The sequence below is a fragment of the Podarcis melisellensis genome (genome assembly GCF_964234715.1).
Source record: "Podarcis melisellensis genome assembly, chromosome: 5".
Taxonomy (NCBI): domain Eukaryota; kingdom Metazoa; phylum Chordata; class Lepidosauria; order Squamata; family Lacertidae; genus Podarcis; species Podarcis melisellensis.
In genome coordinates, this window is record NC_138537.1 from 68,529,776 (window position 1) to 68,546,769 (window position 16,994).

General features: G+C 48.7%; 1 protein-coding gene across 1 annotated transcript; it reads right to left on the minus strand.

Moving 5' to 3' along the window:
• Positions 1–8,129: 8,129 nt before the first annotated feature.
• Positions 8,130–16,443, minus strand: TYSND1 (trypsin like peroxisomal matrix peptidase 1). The gene is made up of 4 exons (XM_081913155.1): positions 14,965–16,443; positions 13,846–13,976; positions 12,190–12,375; positions 8,130–9,415 (listed from the first exon to the last, which is right to left on the minus strand). The coding sequence occupies exons 1-4, from the start codon at positions 16,116–16,118 to the stop codon at positions 9,198–9,200; spliced, it is 1,689 nt and encodes a 562-aa protein (XP_081769281.1). The 5' UTR covers positions 16,119–16,443; the 3' UTR covers positions 8,130–9,197.
• Positions 16,444–16,994: the final 551 nt, after the last annotated feature.

A 16,994-nucleotide genomic window follows, 5' to 3' on the forward strand; every position in this document is an offset into this window, starting at 1 on the left:
GGAGGAACCAGCTAGGGAACGCCTAAGGGAAGAAGCCCGGAGATTGTCAGTGGGATGGCTACGAGTGGTCAGAGGGAGAAGACTGGGAGGAGGTGGTGTCGGAAGCTGAAAAGGTAACAGGGTTTAGTGAAAGGGAAAAGGCTGAGACAGAGGGAAGTTCAGAAGCTGAGGCAGGAGAGGAGGGAGGCCAAGAGGCAGAGATGACTCTGGCTGAGGATGAAGAAGCCAGAAGGTCTCCCCCTCCAGCTGTGACCAGCTCCCCCAGAACCAGAGGAGGCATGAAGAGGGAGGAGCAGAGACAAGCACATCGGCATAGTCTCAACAACTGCTTCATGGGGGCCGGACCTACCAGAGTTGAGTTGCTGTGCTCATTAGGCCTGACGCTCCACCAGGTCCCTGCAGAACATGTTTTTTTTCTAATAAAGAGTTAACTCCAACATGCACAGTGTGATTTACTGCTGTCACTTCTGACAACGGCAGAATATAGTATTATTTGAAGGAAAGCAGGTTGAAAAGGAAAAGAAAATCAAGAATGAAATCCCAGCTGCTAAGATATATACTGCAGCCATCCTGGAAGACCTTTGCTGAAAATAAAGGCCCTCCTGGCCAAGAAGAGACGGCTGAGGCAAAGGCCACCTGAGATCCTCCAGCATCAGCACAGCAGCCAGGAAGGACCTTCCAGAGCCGCAGCTGCTATCTGAGGGACTAAGCATGCTCACCAGGAAACCAGCAGAGAGGCTAGCATTAGGTAGTAGCGTCTTCCCTGTCCCTCGAGTGGCGACGGGCTGTCGCTTTCCGAAGCCTCCATCTGGCTGATGTGGCCTCCAGTGCCTAACACTGAACCGGCAAGGCAAAACAACAAGCTGGGGAAGCGACAGATCGCTCTGCTCAGTTTCCGCAGGCAGCCAGGGCAATGGCTGGGCTGCAGGTGTGTCTGTCATTGGGCACCAGCTCCCCTCATCCCTGGCCAGCTGGCTGGGGCAGGTGGGAGTTATAGTTCAGCGGCACTTGGAGGTCCAACACTCCCACATTAACGTGAAGTGGTTTTGTTTTGTTTTAAGAGTCTCGTGGTCTCCCAACTGAGCAGCTGTGCTGTTTCCTACTGCCTGCAAATCAGGGGTGGGCAACCTGTGGCACTCGGGCCTTGCAGGAGTCTGCCTCTCACCAGTCTCAGCCAGCATGCCCAATGGTCTGGGACGATGGGAAGTGGAGTCCAAACAGGACTGGGGGGGGTGTCCCCAGTTCTCCACCCCTGAAACAAGCAGAACCTGGCCCAGTGAATTGCAGGGGTCACAGCTGATGCTGCGAGATCCCACCCCACATCATTCCTCCTCTGCCCCAAATATACAGGATAGGATGTGGTGCTTTGTTCTTCCCTTCCAATTCCTGCAGCCCCAGAGTACCAGAAATACAAAGCAGCACAGTCTGAACTTGGAACATTGCAGGGCACCCACAAATCTTCTTTGGTGGGAGGCTACACAAATACATCAGACGGAATAATATCCACAATAACAAGCAGTAAATTCACTCCCGAGCCCAAACTTAAAAGAGCACCTAGATAGGCACAATATACTACCATCCTTTCAACCGCTCTGAATCTAATTCTGCCTCCACCCTTGCAGAAGCCGCCCAGCACCTGAAATATGGGTCGTAGGAATGAGCAAGGGCGGCTCGAAGCAAAGCTGGCAGAGCCAAGAATCTCATCAGCTCCATAAATCCAGCGAGGTGCTAGGAAAACTAGGACACACGGAGCCAGGATTTCATAAAGGTAAAGTCTGTGTCAGGTCTCCCGAGACGGAAGGAAACTGGATTTGGCAGATGAAAACAACAGTTGTGTGGTGAGCTTAGAGCTGATTCACAACCTCTATAGCATATTTGCCTGTTTGCTCCTTGGAGGTGATTTCGTGCAGTCACTGAAAGGAAGGCAATTGAAGGATGCAGGTCCTAAGCTTGTTTCCTTGGAAACAACTTTCCTTACAGGGTGGCGAGATGAGGCCGCCTTCCCCTAGCAGCGACCAAGCCTTCCTGTTGCATAGGGTTGCCAACTGACCGAAAAAGAACCCCAGGCCAGCATGCTCTTGCGCCTTTAGCGCCAGCCTGATCTGCAGAAATGAGGAGGGAACGCTTTACACGGCAGAGACAAAAACGATGGTTGACACGTCTCCATTAGGTAGCAAATGTCTGCCAGCCTCTGCAGAACAAGCAGCTGTTTCAGGCACAGGGACTGAGGAGTAAGTTGGTAACCTACTGCCTAACCTTTAAGAAATAATCGTGGCAATTTGAATGTGTGTGTGTAGAAGCTCACACAATTGTAATTTGAGAGAGAGAAGAGAGAATTTGTGGCCCTCCAGGTGTTGTTGAACTCCCATCAGCCCCAGAGAGCATTCTCAACGGACAGGGATAATGAGAGGTTTTCTACCCCATGTTAAAATGTTATGACCTAGTTGCCAGGTAAGCCCGTTTTACAAAACAATATGCTAGATTCAGGGCCAATTCTCAAAACAGCTGTTGAGTCTGGAAAACAGGAGACTGGTATGATAGCCATCTTCTAATATCTCAAGGGCTGCCATGTGGAAGATGATGCAAGCTTGTTTTTCTCCTGTTCTGGAGGGCAGGGCACAAATCAATGGATTCAAGTTACAAGGAGTTTCCGACTAAACATACAGAAAAACTTTCTGATAGTAAAAGCTGCTTAACAGTGGAATGGTCCCCCTTGGAAGGTGACAGCCTCTCCTTCCTTTGAGGTTTTTAAGCAGATGTTGGGTGGCCATCTGTCACGGATACTTTGGCTGAGATTCCTGCATTGCAGGAGGTTGAGCTAGATGACCCTTGGGGTCCCCTCCAACTCTATGGTTCTGTGATCCTGTGGGTAGAAGCAGGCTGCTAATCAAGGTACACGAGGAATTTAGACATTCCTTCCAAACTACGGTACATGGAAATTTCTTTCCATTCTTGAAGTCAAGTTATTTCAATTTTCCCTCACCCCCCAAATGAATGAAAGGCTGGAATCTGGGCTCTTTTCTCTCTATCTCAACTTTGTTTTAAAAAAATAAATAGTTTTTGTTCTTTAAGAAGTTCCCTCCACTTCCATTAATTAGCTAAGCAAAAGCCTCTTTGCTCATCTCTTTTGACACCTCCATCGTTCAGCCCAGACACTTGAGCTCCAGCTCTGAGGGCCTTCCGGCAATTCCCTCCCTGCAAGAAGTGAGGTTACAGGGAACCAGGCAGAGGGCCTTCTCGGCAGTGGCACCCGCTCTGCGGAACACCCTCCCACCAGATGTCAAGAAAATAAACAACTATCTGACTTTTTAAAGACATCGGAAGACAGCCCTGTTTAGGGAAGTTTTTAATGTTTCACGTTTTACCGTGTTTTTAATATTCTGTTGGGTGATAGAAGAGGCCTATCAGACCACACAAGAAGAGGGCATTCTTGGACTACAGGGATTCCAGCGCCACACCCTCCTGTGTTTTACAGGTGAGACAGGCAGGTTGCAATACTCCTAGGCCAGCCTATTTGGCAGGCAACCCCACGGAAGTCGATAGGACTCCCGAGTAGATATGACTAGAATTGCACCACATGCTACTTGCAACATCCTCGTTACTCTCACTCTTCCAAGCTTCCTCTCCCCAGTATTTATTTAGTGAATGTGCTAGTACATCGGTTTTATAGTTAAGAAGACCAGAGCTAGCCCTGGTTTGAAAGCAAAACAGGGTGCTTGTCCTTTGATCCCAAAGAACCCTTTTGAGCTCTTACGATTCCATGAATCAAATCTCACGCCAGCAAGCGTGAAGCCAGAGGAAGGATAACTCCAGAAACTCACATCAACGTTGAAACAACCCCTATGGCCTCTGCAGAAATCAAAGTGGGCCAGGCAATTGGGATTCCACCCCAGGAAAAAGAGAACGCGGGGTTACTGCCCAACACGTGGCTGTTAAGAGCCAGCAAAAGAGCAGCAGCCCCATGTTGCGCTTTGATCACACCATTTGCACAAAATGAACACTGCAGCTCTATAGGCTGCTGCTGGCATAGGCTGAGATTGGAGGCTGGCAGAGCGGAGCTGCCGAAGGACCACACTGCCCCCTAGTGTGTGCGATCGGAAGTCACAGCTTACCCCGCAATTTAGGAACTTGGCAGGTCTGCTTTCTGATGGCTTCCATGGCAGGAGAAGCAGTAAAAGGCAAAAGGGAGGGCATTAAGAGTAGGTCAGCTCAACCAACGAGAAGGTCCCTGGGGGCTTCAGTTCACAATTATCCACAAGCTGTGTGCAAACTGGCCCTCCAGCAAGGTGCTCCCTTTGCAAACGAAGCTGCACAGCGTACAGATCAGATGTGCAACAAAATCAGCAGTCATGGTTTCCAAAGTGCGGTGATGCAATGCTGCCTTGCGTTAAACTGCTTGAAAACCCTTTTTACACTTGCACTTCCCATGTGCATCTTTCTTGAAGCATTTGCACCATGCTGAGCCAAGACCCTTTTTCCTTGGAGAAAAAAAGAAAGTGTTGTACAGAACTGGGGAAATGTGCATTTTCCTTTTATTGAAGGACACGGTTCACTCAGCCCTATGGAACTGGGTAGCACAAACCCATCCATTTTGGAAGGGATTAGACTAGGGTTACCAGATGTCCCCGTTTCCCAGGGACAGTCCCCAGATTTGCGAAAAAGTCCCCAGACAAATTCCATCCCCGTAATGCCCCAAATTTCATCTAATGTCCCCAGGAAACGCAGCCTATCGGAGCAGCCTCCCAACTTCTGGGAAAGGAGGCTTCACACTGCCTATCAGAGCTTGCGTGCAGGCAGGAGGGGGCAGGGATCTCTGTTAGGCAATGGGAAGCCTCCCTTCCCAGCTGAGGGATCCCCACCCCTCCTGCTTGCATGTGAGTAGGAATGGGATTGGGGCTGCTCAGATGGGAAGGGAGGCATCGCGCTGCCCGAGCCTTGCCATCGCCACCGCTCTCAGCCCTCCTTCTTCGCCTTCCATGCCTGACCCACTGCACACCGCTTTCCCACCACCACCAAAGAACTAACAACTCAGGGGCTGCCCAGGCTCATGGAGAAAGGAGATAGAAGCCTTGGAGGAAGGGGAAACATGGCGGTTGAGGTCAAGGTGGCGGCCGCCCCTCTGCCACCGCCATTGCTGCAACATCGTCCCGAATGTGTAGTACGTATGTATGTATGTATTGTGTCTCCAGATTCATTGAAAAAAATCTGGCAACCTTAGACTAGACCAGGGTTTCCCAAACTTGGGTCTCCCAATGGTTTTTTTGGACCACAACTCCCATCATCCCTGACCATTAACCCTGCTAGCTAGGGATGATGGGAGCTGTAGTCCAAAAAACAGCGGGAGACCCAAGTTTGGGAAACCCTGGATAAGACAAATGAATGGATAAGGCTACTACTCCTAGGTAGTAGACAGGCCTGCATTTCCTCCATGATCTGAAGTAGCATGCTTGCAAATACTAGGTGAGGAACATGGGCAGGAGGCTATTCTCCTCCAGTCCTGCTTACGGGCTTCCTATAGGCAGCGGGGAACAGGACAACTGGCAACCAAAATTCTGTGAATGACAAAGGATGTTTTCGGAAGAAATGTTCGAATGGTCTTCCTCAGCTGCAGTCGTATACAATACTACATGCTTGGGAGTAGTGGACTTGGTGGGGTTTACTTTTGAGTGTATAGGACTGTACTCTTCACCTGTGTAGCGTCTATTGCATTGTACGCATGTTCTAAAGTTAGTGTCCACTCACTGCTTTTACACTGAGAAGTCATTCCTCAGACGAGGAAAAAATCCTGCATTCAGTTCTGCAAAATAAAAGATCAGGATAGTATACCTTTCCGGCTTTGATCCAGGCCTCGCCGCATAAAACAAGATTTTAATGTTTGACTAGTAGCAGAAAAACACAGGTGGTGGCATGGAGAGCCACATAGCAGAATCCACAAGCAGGGGGGTAACAGGCATAAGCCTGGACGGCTCAGTTGGTTAGAGCATAGTGCTGATAGCGCCAAGACTGCAGGTTCGATCCCCGTATGGGACAGCTGCATATTGCAGGGGGTAGGACTTAGGCGATGCTCAGGGTCCTTTCCAAGGCTATGATTCTATGATCTAACTCTGCCTCTGTTTATGAATCTAAACCAGGCCCACTCCGTTGGACGACAACGTTGCTAGGGTCCACCAAGTGATTCTTAATTGCTTCCCCTGCTGCCTATACCATCACAATCCTATTTATAATTTTACAGAACAGGAGCAGAGTGTTTAGCCTACAGAATTTGCTCCCCCAAGGGGTGGTGAGGACCACCAACTCCTCCACATGCAGCTGCTGGGTGACCTTGGGCTAGTCACACTTCTCTGAAGTCTCTCAGCCCCACTCACCTCACAGAGTGTTTGTTGTGGGGGAGGAAGGGAAAAGAGATTGTTAGCCGCTTTGAGACTCCTTCGGGTAGTGATAAAGCGGGATATCAAATCCAAACTCTTCTTCTTCTTCTTCCTAGCAGGAGCCATGTAGATTTCAATGTTGGCCTCTTCCCCTCCCTACACAAGTGGTAAAAAACTCTCAAACTACTTCTACCATCCTTTTAAGAACACACTGTATTTTTCTTCTGCACTGTGTCTGGAAGAAGTGGCTGCAGCAAGAGATATTTATGGCTCGAGGGAGAAGGAGCTATACTTGCTGGCGAGACCATTTTGAGAAGTCTTCATTTTCTTCAACAGCGGTGGAGCTCCTTGTGTGGACATTTGTCTCAAGGAGACTGCGAGATAAATGGGTATCACACATACCATCCCTAGTACTTTGCTCATATGAGCTCCCCAGATCAATGGATTCTATGAAGCTATACCACTTATTTGCCAAAGCCCCTCCAAGCCAGAAATTCAGGGGATCTCAGCCTGTCAGATGCAAAGTGCTGTTTACTGCGCTGGCTGTGAACTTTTCCTACAGGTGAGCAGGGGAGATGCTCTGAAGCCAGCAGTAAAAGTTCATTCCCCTGCTCTACACCATTTCTATTAGAAATCCATAGCGTGGCTTGAACGCACTCAACAGCAAGATGTATACTGTGCAAGCTGTGTTCAGAAAAATAATTATGCAGCACAACTTCCCCTGCCCCTCCAAACAACTGTTTGTTGAGTTTCAGCACTGGAAACTGAATGAACATAACACAGCGCGGAAGGCCTGCTTCTATAAATTGCAATCTTTTTCCTGGCCTTCTCTGAGTCGACAGAGGAATGAAATGAGCTAAGACTGCCCTGCTGGCCTGGTCCATTTCATCCCCAAGGAAGAGGAAAGGAAAAAGAGAAGAATGGTTTGAGTCCGTCTTTTGCCGAGAAGTGGAGAACAGCGTTGCCCTTTACCTTCTCTTTTTAAGAAGCGGACATGAGCACCCACGAGTCCCCTTGAGCACTACATTAGGGGGAGGGGAGAGCTACTGTTCTATTATTGCAGCACTTGCAATCTCATGCCGAGAATACAAGCAAGGCTTGCAGAGTTTGTTTTTTGTTTACTTGTCCAGGAAAGCACAAGTGGAAAATCAGAGCAGCTCTGATGGATCCGGTCTCTAGATGAGCACACAGTTCTCACGGGGGCCAAGCAGCTGCTTATGGGGAGCCTTAAAAAAGCACCTGAGGGCAAGCAGACTTTCTCTCCATCCCCAATTCCCAGCCGCTGGCATTCAGAAGCAACACGGGCCCTGTCAGAAAAGGGAGAACATTGCCATCATGGAAAGAGAACTGATCTCCCTGGGCACAGTCAGGGCCTCTAAAAGCGCAGCTCTTCTCTGTGGCTAAGCACTGGGCTTGTTGAGGAAACAAGAACCATTATCTATGTTCCTCCTAAATATTCAATTCTGCGATGAATGAATGATCCAGAGAGAACGGGCAAGAGGGAGCAGCTGAAATAAGCTCATTTCGTTTCGCACTCAAGAGACAGCGGCAAACAACTTCTGCATAAAAGGTTATTGACTGAAAACTTAAAAAGCAATTTCAGCAAACTGAAATCCGGGGCGGGGCGGGGGGGGGGGGAGCGGGACACCGACACTGCTAGAAACATAGGTGTTTGGAACAGTGACACCACCTGGTGGCAAGCAGGGACACTACAACCAACTAATAAAAGATGTCATATAGCTTCATATAGAATGCTAGGACTGTAGTTATGTTATTGTTTATTTATATAATCAAAAATCCAGGCAGCCTCCAGGAGCTTACAGTAGAAATTTCATCCGTGAATAAAGGCAACAGAGGAAGGAAAGGGTACCAGGGGATACATATAACCAAATGCAGATGTGTACAAAATCTGATTCTGTGTGTGTGAGAGAGAACGTAGGGTTTTTTTGTGAGAAGTGGCAAGACAGGGAGGGGAAACCCCACCACCCCCAGATGTTGTCAGGCTAACTCCCATCATCCTTGATCACTGGATCCTTGAGATGCTGACTGCGGCTGATGAGAGCTAGAGTCTTAACAGCCTCAGGAGAGCCACAGGTTCCCCTTCCCAGGGGGGCACAGAGGACAACTGCTGAGCGAAGTCTGCAGAAAAGGTGGGTTTAGAAAAAGAACGGACAGAAGACAGGTGGAAACAGCACACAAAGGTTTGCAGGAGAGAGCCCCCCAGCAAGGAAGAGAAGGCAGAGACGAGCTCAAGGGATGCTCGAGTGAGATTTGGAGAAGCGAAGGACACAGCGAGGGGCATGATGGGAAACGAGGGCAAAAGGTTCAGCCCTACTGAAATCAGCCAAGGAAAGCTGATTTCAAGCCCAGCCATAAGCATGGTTCATTGGCCCAATAATATAGGCCTAAGGGCCGCATGTGGCCCTCAATGCTTTTTGCTGCCCCCTTTGGTTCTCACACTGCCTTCCCAAAGCCAGGTCAGGAGGCACTGGGCTTTGGGAAGGAGGCCTGAGGTCTCTGACAGGTACCTAGAGTTCTCCTTCCTCCTTCCCAAAGCCTAGTTATCGCTTTCCAAGCTTTGGGAAGGAGATGGAAGGGCTCTAGGACTCTAGCGCCTTGTTTAGCCAGCTTTGGGAAGGCCAGGGCCGGAGGGGGGTGTATGTGTGTCAAATTTAGGCCTTTCTCCCCTCACCTGCATGACAAGACAATGTGTGGCCCACAAGCACTTTTTGCGGCCTACCTCGTCTGCAAAGTTGGACTGCCCTGATCTAGATATAGCTCAGCCAGGGCATGGATAAACAATGCTTTTCTTCTCTCTTCTGAAGTTCTTCAGAGCTTGCTGAGCGGTCCCTCCACAGGCTCTCTTTGGAGTCTCCACACCACCTGGATCTTGTGGCTCACCCTGTCTAGTTCCCGGAAGCCACGCAGGCTTCTGCTATGAAGGTATTCCAAGAGGGCCGGCTGCAGAACGGTGATGGGAATGCTGAAGTTCAGGTGAGGGTACGTCACTCCTATGCTGTTATCCCTCGTGTTGCTGGCAACGATACCTGCCGTTGGGGGGAAAATATTAGGTATTCCCAAACATCTGGAGGACCCAAAATCAAATTGCAAAGAAGTGGCTACTTAAACAAGTATTTGAGCAAGGAAGCAGGTGGAGAGGACCTTGAGGAAATCTTGTGCAACTAGAGTCTGTTATTTTAAAAAGGGGATTTCATAATTCAGAGGAATAAAAGAGCTTCATCCTGCAGAGCTGCAACCTCTCGATTGCACATGGTTGCAATCGAGAGATAAAATCACTCCACAACAAACCTGCCTCCGTGATCAGATACGGTTGGCAAGAATAAAAACCTATCAAGAGCGTTGCTACACACAACCAATTATCAAAGGCTCAGTGCATGTGCATGAGAAAGTTGTGTAATGTACTTTGGCTTGGCAAAGACAAATGAGGATTATGAATCACGCCATATCCATCCTAGACTCTGGAAAGTCTCTACCACGAGAGACCCATTTGGCCCTGTCCAATTGCGTGGTCTCCACTACCCACAGACATTTCCTTTCGGCAGGCATTCGGCCTATTGAACTGCTGCTTTTAATCTGCCAGGCATGTTAAAAGGGTTGTGTGAGCTCACAACAGCCACCTTTCTCTTCCCCTTCCTAAAACCCTCTGCAGAGGGTTAGAAGGCGCCCCCTCAACAGTGAGGAGATGCATTGTATGGGGCTGCATGGGAAATTCTCTAAAATTGGGTGGTGGGATTTCGCTCCACCCTCGCCTTGCAGCCACCATGATGTTCCCCCCAAAATCTGCTAGTCCCACTTCCGGGTCGGCGCCATCGCCGAATGGCGGGCTCCCTCCGAGCTCCGGAGGGAGCCTGCTCGGCAGGGGCTGGGTCCTACCGCACCGGCGATGCGGGGACCCTTAAAAACCACGGCCACGGAGGCCGTGGACATGGAGACTCGGCTGGCACCGTTAGCGCCCTCCCGACTCGTGAAGGAGCCTTTTTAAAGGCTACGGATCGGGTGCCGGGGAGAAGCGTGGTGCTTTGAGTCCTCTGCTATCCCTGCCGAGCGCAGCCGCGAGCCATCCGGCGGAGAGCGCTGACTTCTTCTATTGAAAATTTGGATCTAAAAGAAGAACCCGTGAGTAATTGGAATATGGACTAAAAAGAGGGATAAATTTTTTTAAAATTAGGAGCGAACGGGGGAGGTGGAAAAAAGGAAGTCAGCCCCCCCCTAAATTGTAGAAGAGCCAAAACAAAGGACTGGATAACTAAGATCGAGTGGAACCTTATCTTGCCGAACTAGCAACTTCGCGAGGGAAAATTATAAGATTGAGCTGGAGGAGAAAAGTGGAATTCGTATTAAAAAGCAACCCCCCCCCCGGAACCCCCGGAGCGATCCGTGAAAATGCCTGGAGAAGAGTAACGGAGGTTTTGACAGCTGTCAAGAGCTGTCAAAACGGAATAATAAAACTGAGACTTTGTTATGAGGACTCTGCCGGTTACATATGTTATAAATTGGATATAAATTGTTTCAAATAAGGATCTATAAGCTATTTGGACTGGTGGATGTGATCTGGAAGGGAACATTGTTACTGTAATCCATCTAGAGGAGCTGAGGGATATTGCATGTGTTTTCGACGGGAAACTTGAACAGTTGAAGGGAACTTTTAATCTCCTGGGAAACTGCAGAAATGGAACATTATTTTGTCTACAGAGGGCTACACTCTATTGGAAACAATGGATTTATCTGTTGAAAAATGAAAGGAACATGATGTAATGTTTTGCTCTTGAACAACAAGCCTCTGCAGAGACACTAGAAGCTTTTGGAAAAAGAACATTTCTGTGAGGGAACAGGGAAGTAAAAAGGAGGAGAATGACTGACAAGAACAAGGAAACAAGAACTGGACAGAACTGGGGTGGGAACATTTGGGATATCCAGATTTGACAAGCTCATGGATATAAAATTGGAGTTTTTACTCCTGGTTATAAAAATCTGGATAGAAGAAATGGGCCCCTTTTTTGATAGACTCCTTCTATGATTGGACACTCGTAATTTAAAAAGACCGGTAAAGAACCAGAGGGATGTGGATTTATTGAAATGTGGGATCTTCAGGAAGATATTAGAAGTGGAGGGATAGGAGGAACGCAACAGGGAAAGAGGGGAGGGAAATTTGGAATCCAAAGGTTGTAAAATTATTGTCTGTTTTTATTTTATTTTTATCTGTATCATATTCGAAAGGGGGGAACTCGTGGAAGGGAATAGATCGACCTTAGGGGATGGAAATTTGGATAAATTAAGTTAATGATGATGAGTGTATTTTGGGAATAAGAATTTGTTGAATTTAATTGCTTTTTTGGAAGATTTGGAATACAAGAGGGGGTGGGGAGGGGAAGTCCTGGTTATTGGAAAAAAGTTTATAAATTGGATTTTATTTGTTTTAATTTGGAAAACCTTAATAAAAATTATTTAAAAAAAAACAAAAAACAAAAAACAAAATCTGCTAGTCCCCCTACACTTCAGAGAAGATTTTGAGGGTGGGTGAGGGCTGTAAGTGGGAAGAGAGGAAGGTTCTGCACTAGGAGAAATCCATCCCATGCACACAGAGACAGTGTTGGAGACCAATGTTGTTTAAAAGTTAGCAGCCTTGAACAAGATTTCACCAAGTACTGCTTCCACGCTTAACCCAGCTCACTGCACACTAAGGATTAGGAACCTGCTTTCCTCACAGCAGCAAGTATGAGATTACAGGATTCCATCCTTGCACCAATCCCTACGCCTACATATCATGGGAGAGCAAGGAACAAGGAGAAAGAGGCTGTACCTAGGAGTTTCCCACTGTGCGTGGAGAACAGGGCTCCCCCGCTGGAGCCACCGTGAACTGCACAGGTTGCCTGAAGCATCACAGGCTTATCTTCTACAGTAATAACTGCTGACAGGATCCCAGATGTTACCGATGGGCCGCAGGCCTGGCCAAAGACGCCAAAACCAACGATACTCACATCTTCTCCTGCATGAAGAGCACAAACCATAGCGGTGAAAAACTGCACAAAAAGTCCACTTTGTGTATCACAGAGAGATGGCAAAATTCCCAAGTCTCTCCAAGGAAGACCCACAAATTGCCCTTACCACCCAACGGAAGTTGCTGTTTGTGCTTTCCGTTTCCCTGTTTCTTTGCAACATGGGAAGCAGTTCTGAGATGCACAGTTCCCAGTGGGGAGAAACAAGACAAAATCCTACAAGAACTCTCAACAATAAATCCAGGAGAGCTCAGAAGCAAGCCACAATGGAAGCCAGCAAAGGACTTGCCATCAACACTTCATCCCCATCTTCCTTGGAGACCATGATCCATGGTGCAACATTAGACTAAGTCTCTTTCCAATCTCTTTCCAGTGACTTCCTAGACTTCCCAAAACAGGAGATTTGTATTGTAAATCAGAGTTTAATTTAATAACATTTAATAAAAAAATGAAGTACAGAAAGCAACGGCCCTGCTTGCCACAGGCAACATATTGTATTGATTTTGGTCACATATAATTAGGACCATAGCTGGGATCTGGGGATGGAATCGAACACTGATTTCAGATCCATGAAGGCCACGAAGAGTTTACCCTGTAGAGGCCTGGTATACTTCTTGGCTAGGAAGGACAGCATTAGACAGTGGTCTGATGTTGAATGGTTCTCGTGAAAGGCTGCCTGGGCTTCAGATAGTATATTATGTTCATTTAGAAAAGTTGTCAGTTTGCTACTGAGGAATCGGGCATACAGCTTCCCAATTATTGAAAGCAGGCTAACTGGCCTATAATTGGAGGGTACGTTTCTTAATGTACTCTTAAAGATTGGGACTACTATAGCATGCAAGAATCAATGATCAGTATCTTTAAGTCTGAACAAAATGCTTGTTTAACCTGGAGGTAGAATGTCTGAATTGTGCATTGCTTTGTAACGATTTGTTGGGTTTCTGGACCATAATAAAGATTGATTGATTGATTTTGGTCACTTGAACTGAATCCATAATCTAATTCAACTTGTCACAGAATTATAGAATCATAGAATTGTAGAGATGGAAGGGACCACAAGGGCCACATAGTCTTAACCCGCTAAAATGTAGGAATCTCTTGCCCACTGTAGGGCTTGAACCCACGACTGTGACATTCGACCGTGACATTAAGAGTCTCGTGCTTTACTGACTGAGCTATCCCAGCTGTCGCTGTGTGGGAGGGGGGAGGCACAACGGGGACATATTCACACCCCAAAATGGTTTCAAAGCTTAGACTTTGTACTTGCTCAACAGAGGTTACTCAGGGGAAGGAGTCTAGCAAGATTTTTTTTTTTAATACCACTTTCAATAGAACAGCCCATATCAAAAATGATTTAGTAGGCAGAATGTTATAGGGTCTTTGGTTTATTCCCCACAATAAAACCACAAGACCCAATGGGCAGTGACCCAAAGGAGATGGGCGGAGTGTCCGGTTCTCACCTTTGTAAAACTCTGATGCCAGGACGGGCTCTGTAGAAGTGGGCAGGTCATCTTCTAATTCTACCAGAGCTACATCATAGGGAGAAGAGTCCTTGGTAGCAAACACCACTTTCCCTTTAGCTACAGAACTCCTAGGAGCAAACAGAAGGAAGCATTAAGGAGACAGCAGATACAGATACTTGCAATAAGCCAGGATTTTTGGCATTGCTCAACTGGCCTAACTATTAAGATGATGAAATCCTTTGGGAAACTCTCTTAAACAAGCACTGTCAGCATAAATGAGAGCCACACCACTATGTTTTTCATGATGCCCTGTGAAGTGTGTTAGAAACAAGTCTCATTGAGTTATCCACATTTGGGTTGATCTGCACATTCAGAAATAGTCAACATACCTAGTGGCAAACATACATTTCCCACAACATGGACAATCCTGACTCCCCAGAGTGCATATACAGTGGTACCTCGGGTTACAGACGCTTCAGGTTACAGACGCTTCAGGTTACAGACCCCGCTAAGCCAGAAATATTACCTCGGGTTAAGAACTTTGCTTCAGGATGAGAACATAAATCGGGCAGCGGCAGACCCCATTAGCTAAAGTGGTCCTTCAGGTTATGAACAGTTTCAGGTTAAGAATAGACCTCCAGAATGAATTAAGTTCTTAACCCGAGGTACCACTCTACTTGGAAGATGCACACTGCTGGAAATATGACCTAGCCATGTATGAAAGCATCGGTGTTATGGGCACACAAAAAGTGCCCCGCGTGGCTCTGTAAAAATATGAAGCGAACAGGATTCCTTTTTAAAGGAAGTGTCCACTATATCGACACTCAAGTTTACTATCTCTTTCCAATTCACAGGTGATGGTTTCTCAATTTCTAATATAGTGCACTGAATGGGGATTCTAGGTGCTGTGTGATTTGCTTCTCTACAAGATCAGCATCTGGCAAATACCCAGACTGCTCACCCCTGTGGCTCCAGCCCATTAAGAAACCCAGGTCTACCCTGTTGACTGAGCAGCGCAGGTTTAAATGCTCTAGTCTTGCAGAGACTAGAAGATGCAGCAAAGCAAACAGAACTTGACCTCAGCATCTCTCAATACAGGTGAGAATCCAAACATACTTTCCGTGGCTGGGCTGCAACCTAACGCAGACACTTGTTGCGCCGTTGGCCACGTGTCGACAGGTCAACACCAGTCTTGAGTTCAGGATCACGCCAGATCCCCAGGTGAGGCCCCGTTCCACCAAAACCACAGCAGCCAGCATTTGCTGATGTGGTCCGTCTCTGGCCACCGTCTTTCCGTGAGACTTGGCCACAAGTTCCAAGGGGTTCAGCCACGTTTTCAGAGCCCGGTGAGGCCCAGAAAGGGCGCTCCGGATGCAATGTAGAATACTGTTGACGGCACAAACCAGAGTTAGACCAACCCATTCGCTGGATTTCCAGCAAAGCGGAGCTACGATTATCCCGACCAAGTGAAGGCCAGTTTCTGATAGCGCATAGACGCCGCCCCCTTCGGTGCCGGGCAAGCAGCGAGCGTCGGTCAGGATTAGGGCATTGCTTTCTCCAGATGTGTTGCTCACAATCCCTTTGCTGAGGGTGTTCATGAAGATGTCCGGGCAGAAGGAGCCAAACGGGGAGCCACAGGCGAAGACTGGGTCTCCCTTCCTCAGCGTTTCGGCCGCCACGCAGCTCACCCCGCCCACACCATGGGAATCGCCATCCAAGATCCTCAGCAGGGCAAACCAGGGCAGGGAACGTGCCTCGTCTTCCGGGGCGCTGGATTCCTCTTCAACCTCCATCTCTGTGCCAAAACGCCACTGTTCAGTGGAGTTGAAGAGTTTGGAGAAAGCATCCTGGAAGGGCACACAGGGGAGCATCATGATGAGTTCGGCCTTGTGGCAGTGGAGGCCGCTGGGTGTCTCGTGCCAATTTGAAAGCGGGTTGAATCTCAAGGCTGGGGGGTTTCCCACCAGATCTCCGCCTAGCCAGTTCCTATTGGGTGCTTTAAGACTGCATTCTGCTGGCCTAAGCACTTGGATCTGGATGTCCCGGGGGAAGCTATCAGGGAGCAGAAATCGACTCTGGGCCCAGTCTTGGTGCTCGGCAGGCAGGAGAAAAGGAGAGAAGACGGAGCCATGGCAGAGGACAATGGCCGGGTCCGGCGTCAAAAGGACGCCGCTGCCACTCCAGGGTCCTTGGGGCACAGATCCGCGCGCGTGAGAAACACGGACGACACAGCCAGCTTTCTCTGCTATCAACCGCAGAGCCTCGGCCATTGCGGGGAGGAAGAACGCGTTTCCTTAGCAGCACCGGGAGAGAAATCCACTCGGCATGGTGCAAGAAGTAAGAGCAGCTCAGGAGGGGGATCAGAGTCTTGCAGAGGGAGGGCGAAGCTTCGAAGTTGTGCAAGAGAACTCGGGCGAAGGAGGCACGTGGGGACTGCCCCGGGATGATCCCCCCACACCCCTGGGATCTGTTCGCTTAGCTGGAAAGAGCAGGTGCAAAACTCACGGAGATCCCCTTCTCCTGGGCGCCCTGCGTAAACAGGGCTCTGGCCGGCGCAGCTCGAAGGGTCCTAAGGTTTCGAAAGCGCGCGAGTCAGCGGCCGCAGCCGGAATCAGAACGGAGCCGAGCGAGCAAGGTCAGGTGGGGGAAAGATCCCGCTCCTATTGGCTGCTCTGCCCGGGCAAGCGAGCTGCGGTTGGCTGCAGCGGCTCGTGCTGCGGACGTCCTCCGCGATTGGCTGCTTGCGGCTCAGCAGGAAGATTTCCTGGCAGAATCGGGAGCTGGTTGGTTGGTTGGTTTGCCTGCTCAAGAGCGGGGGCGGGGCTAGGGGAGAGCCTCCCAAGTAAAGCGAAGCTCGCCGCGGCACAAAGCCAGGATTTCCTAGGATTGTGGAGTTGGGTGGGACCCCTAGGAGTCATCTAGTCCAACCCCCTGCAACGCAGGAATTTTTTACTCAGGAGTAAAAAAAGCACATATATTTGCCATGCCCTTAAAGCCTTCTTGTTCCTTGTGTCACAAATGGGTTAAGTCAAGGGGGAGGGAGATTAAACTGGCTGCCTTTGCTCTCTTATGGAAGAGGCTGGCTGGCAATCTATCAGGCTGAATCAGTGAGGTTCTTGCCTTGCAGAGGGCTGGACTAGAAGACC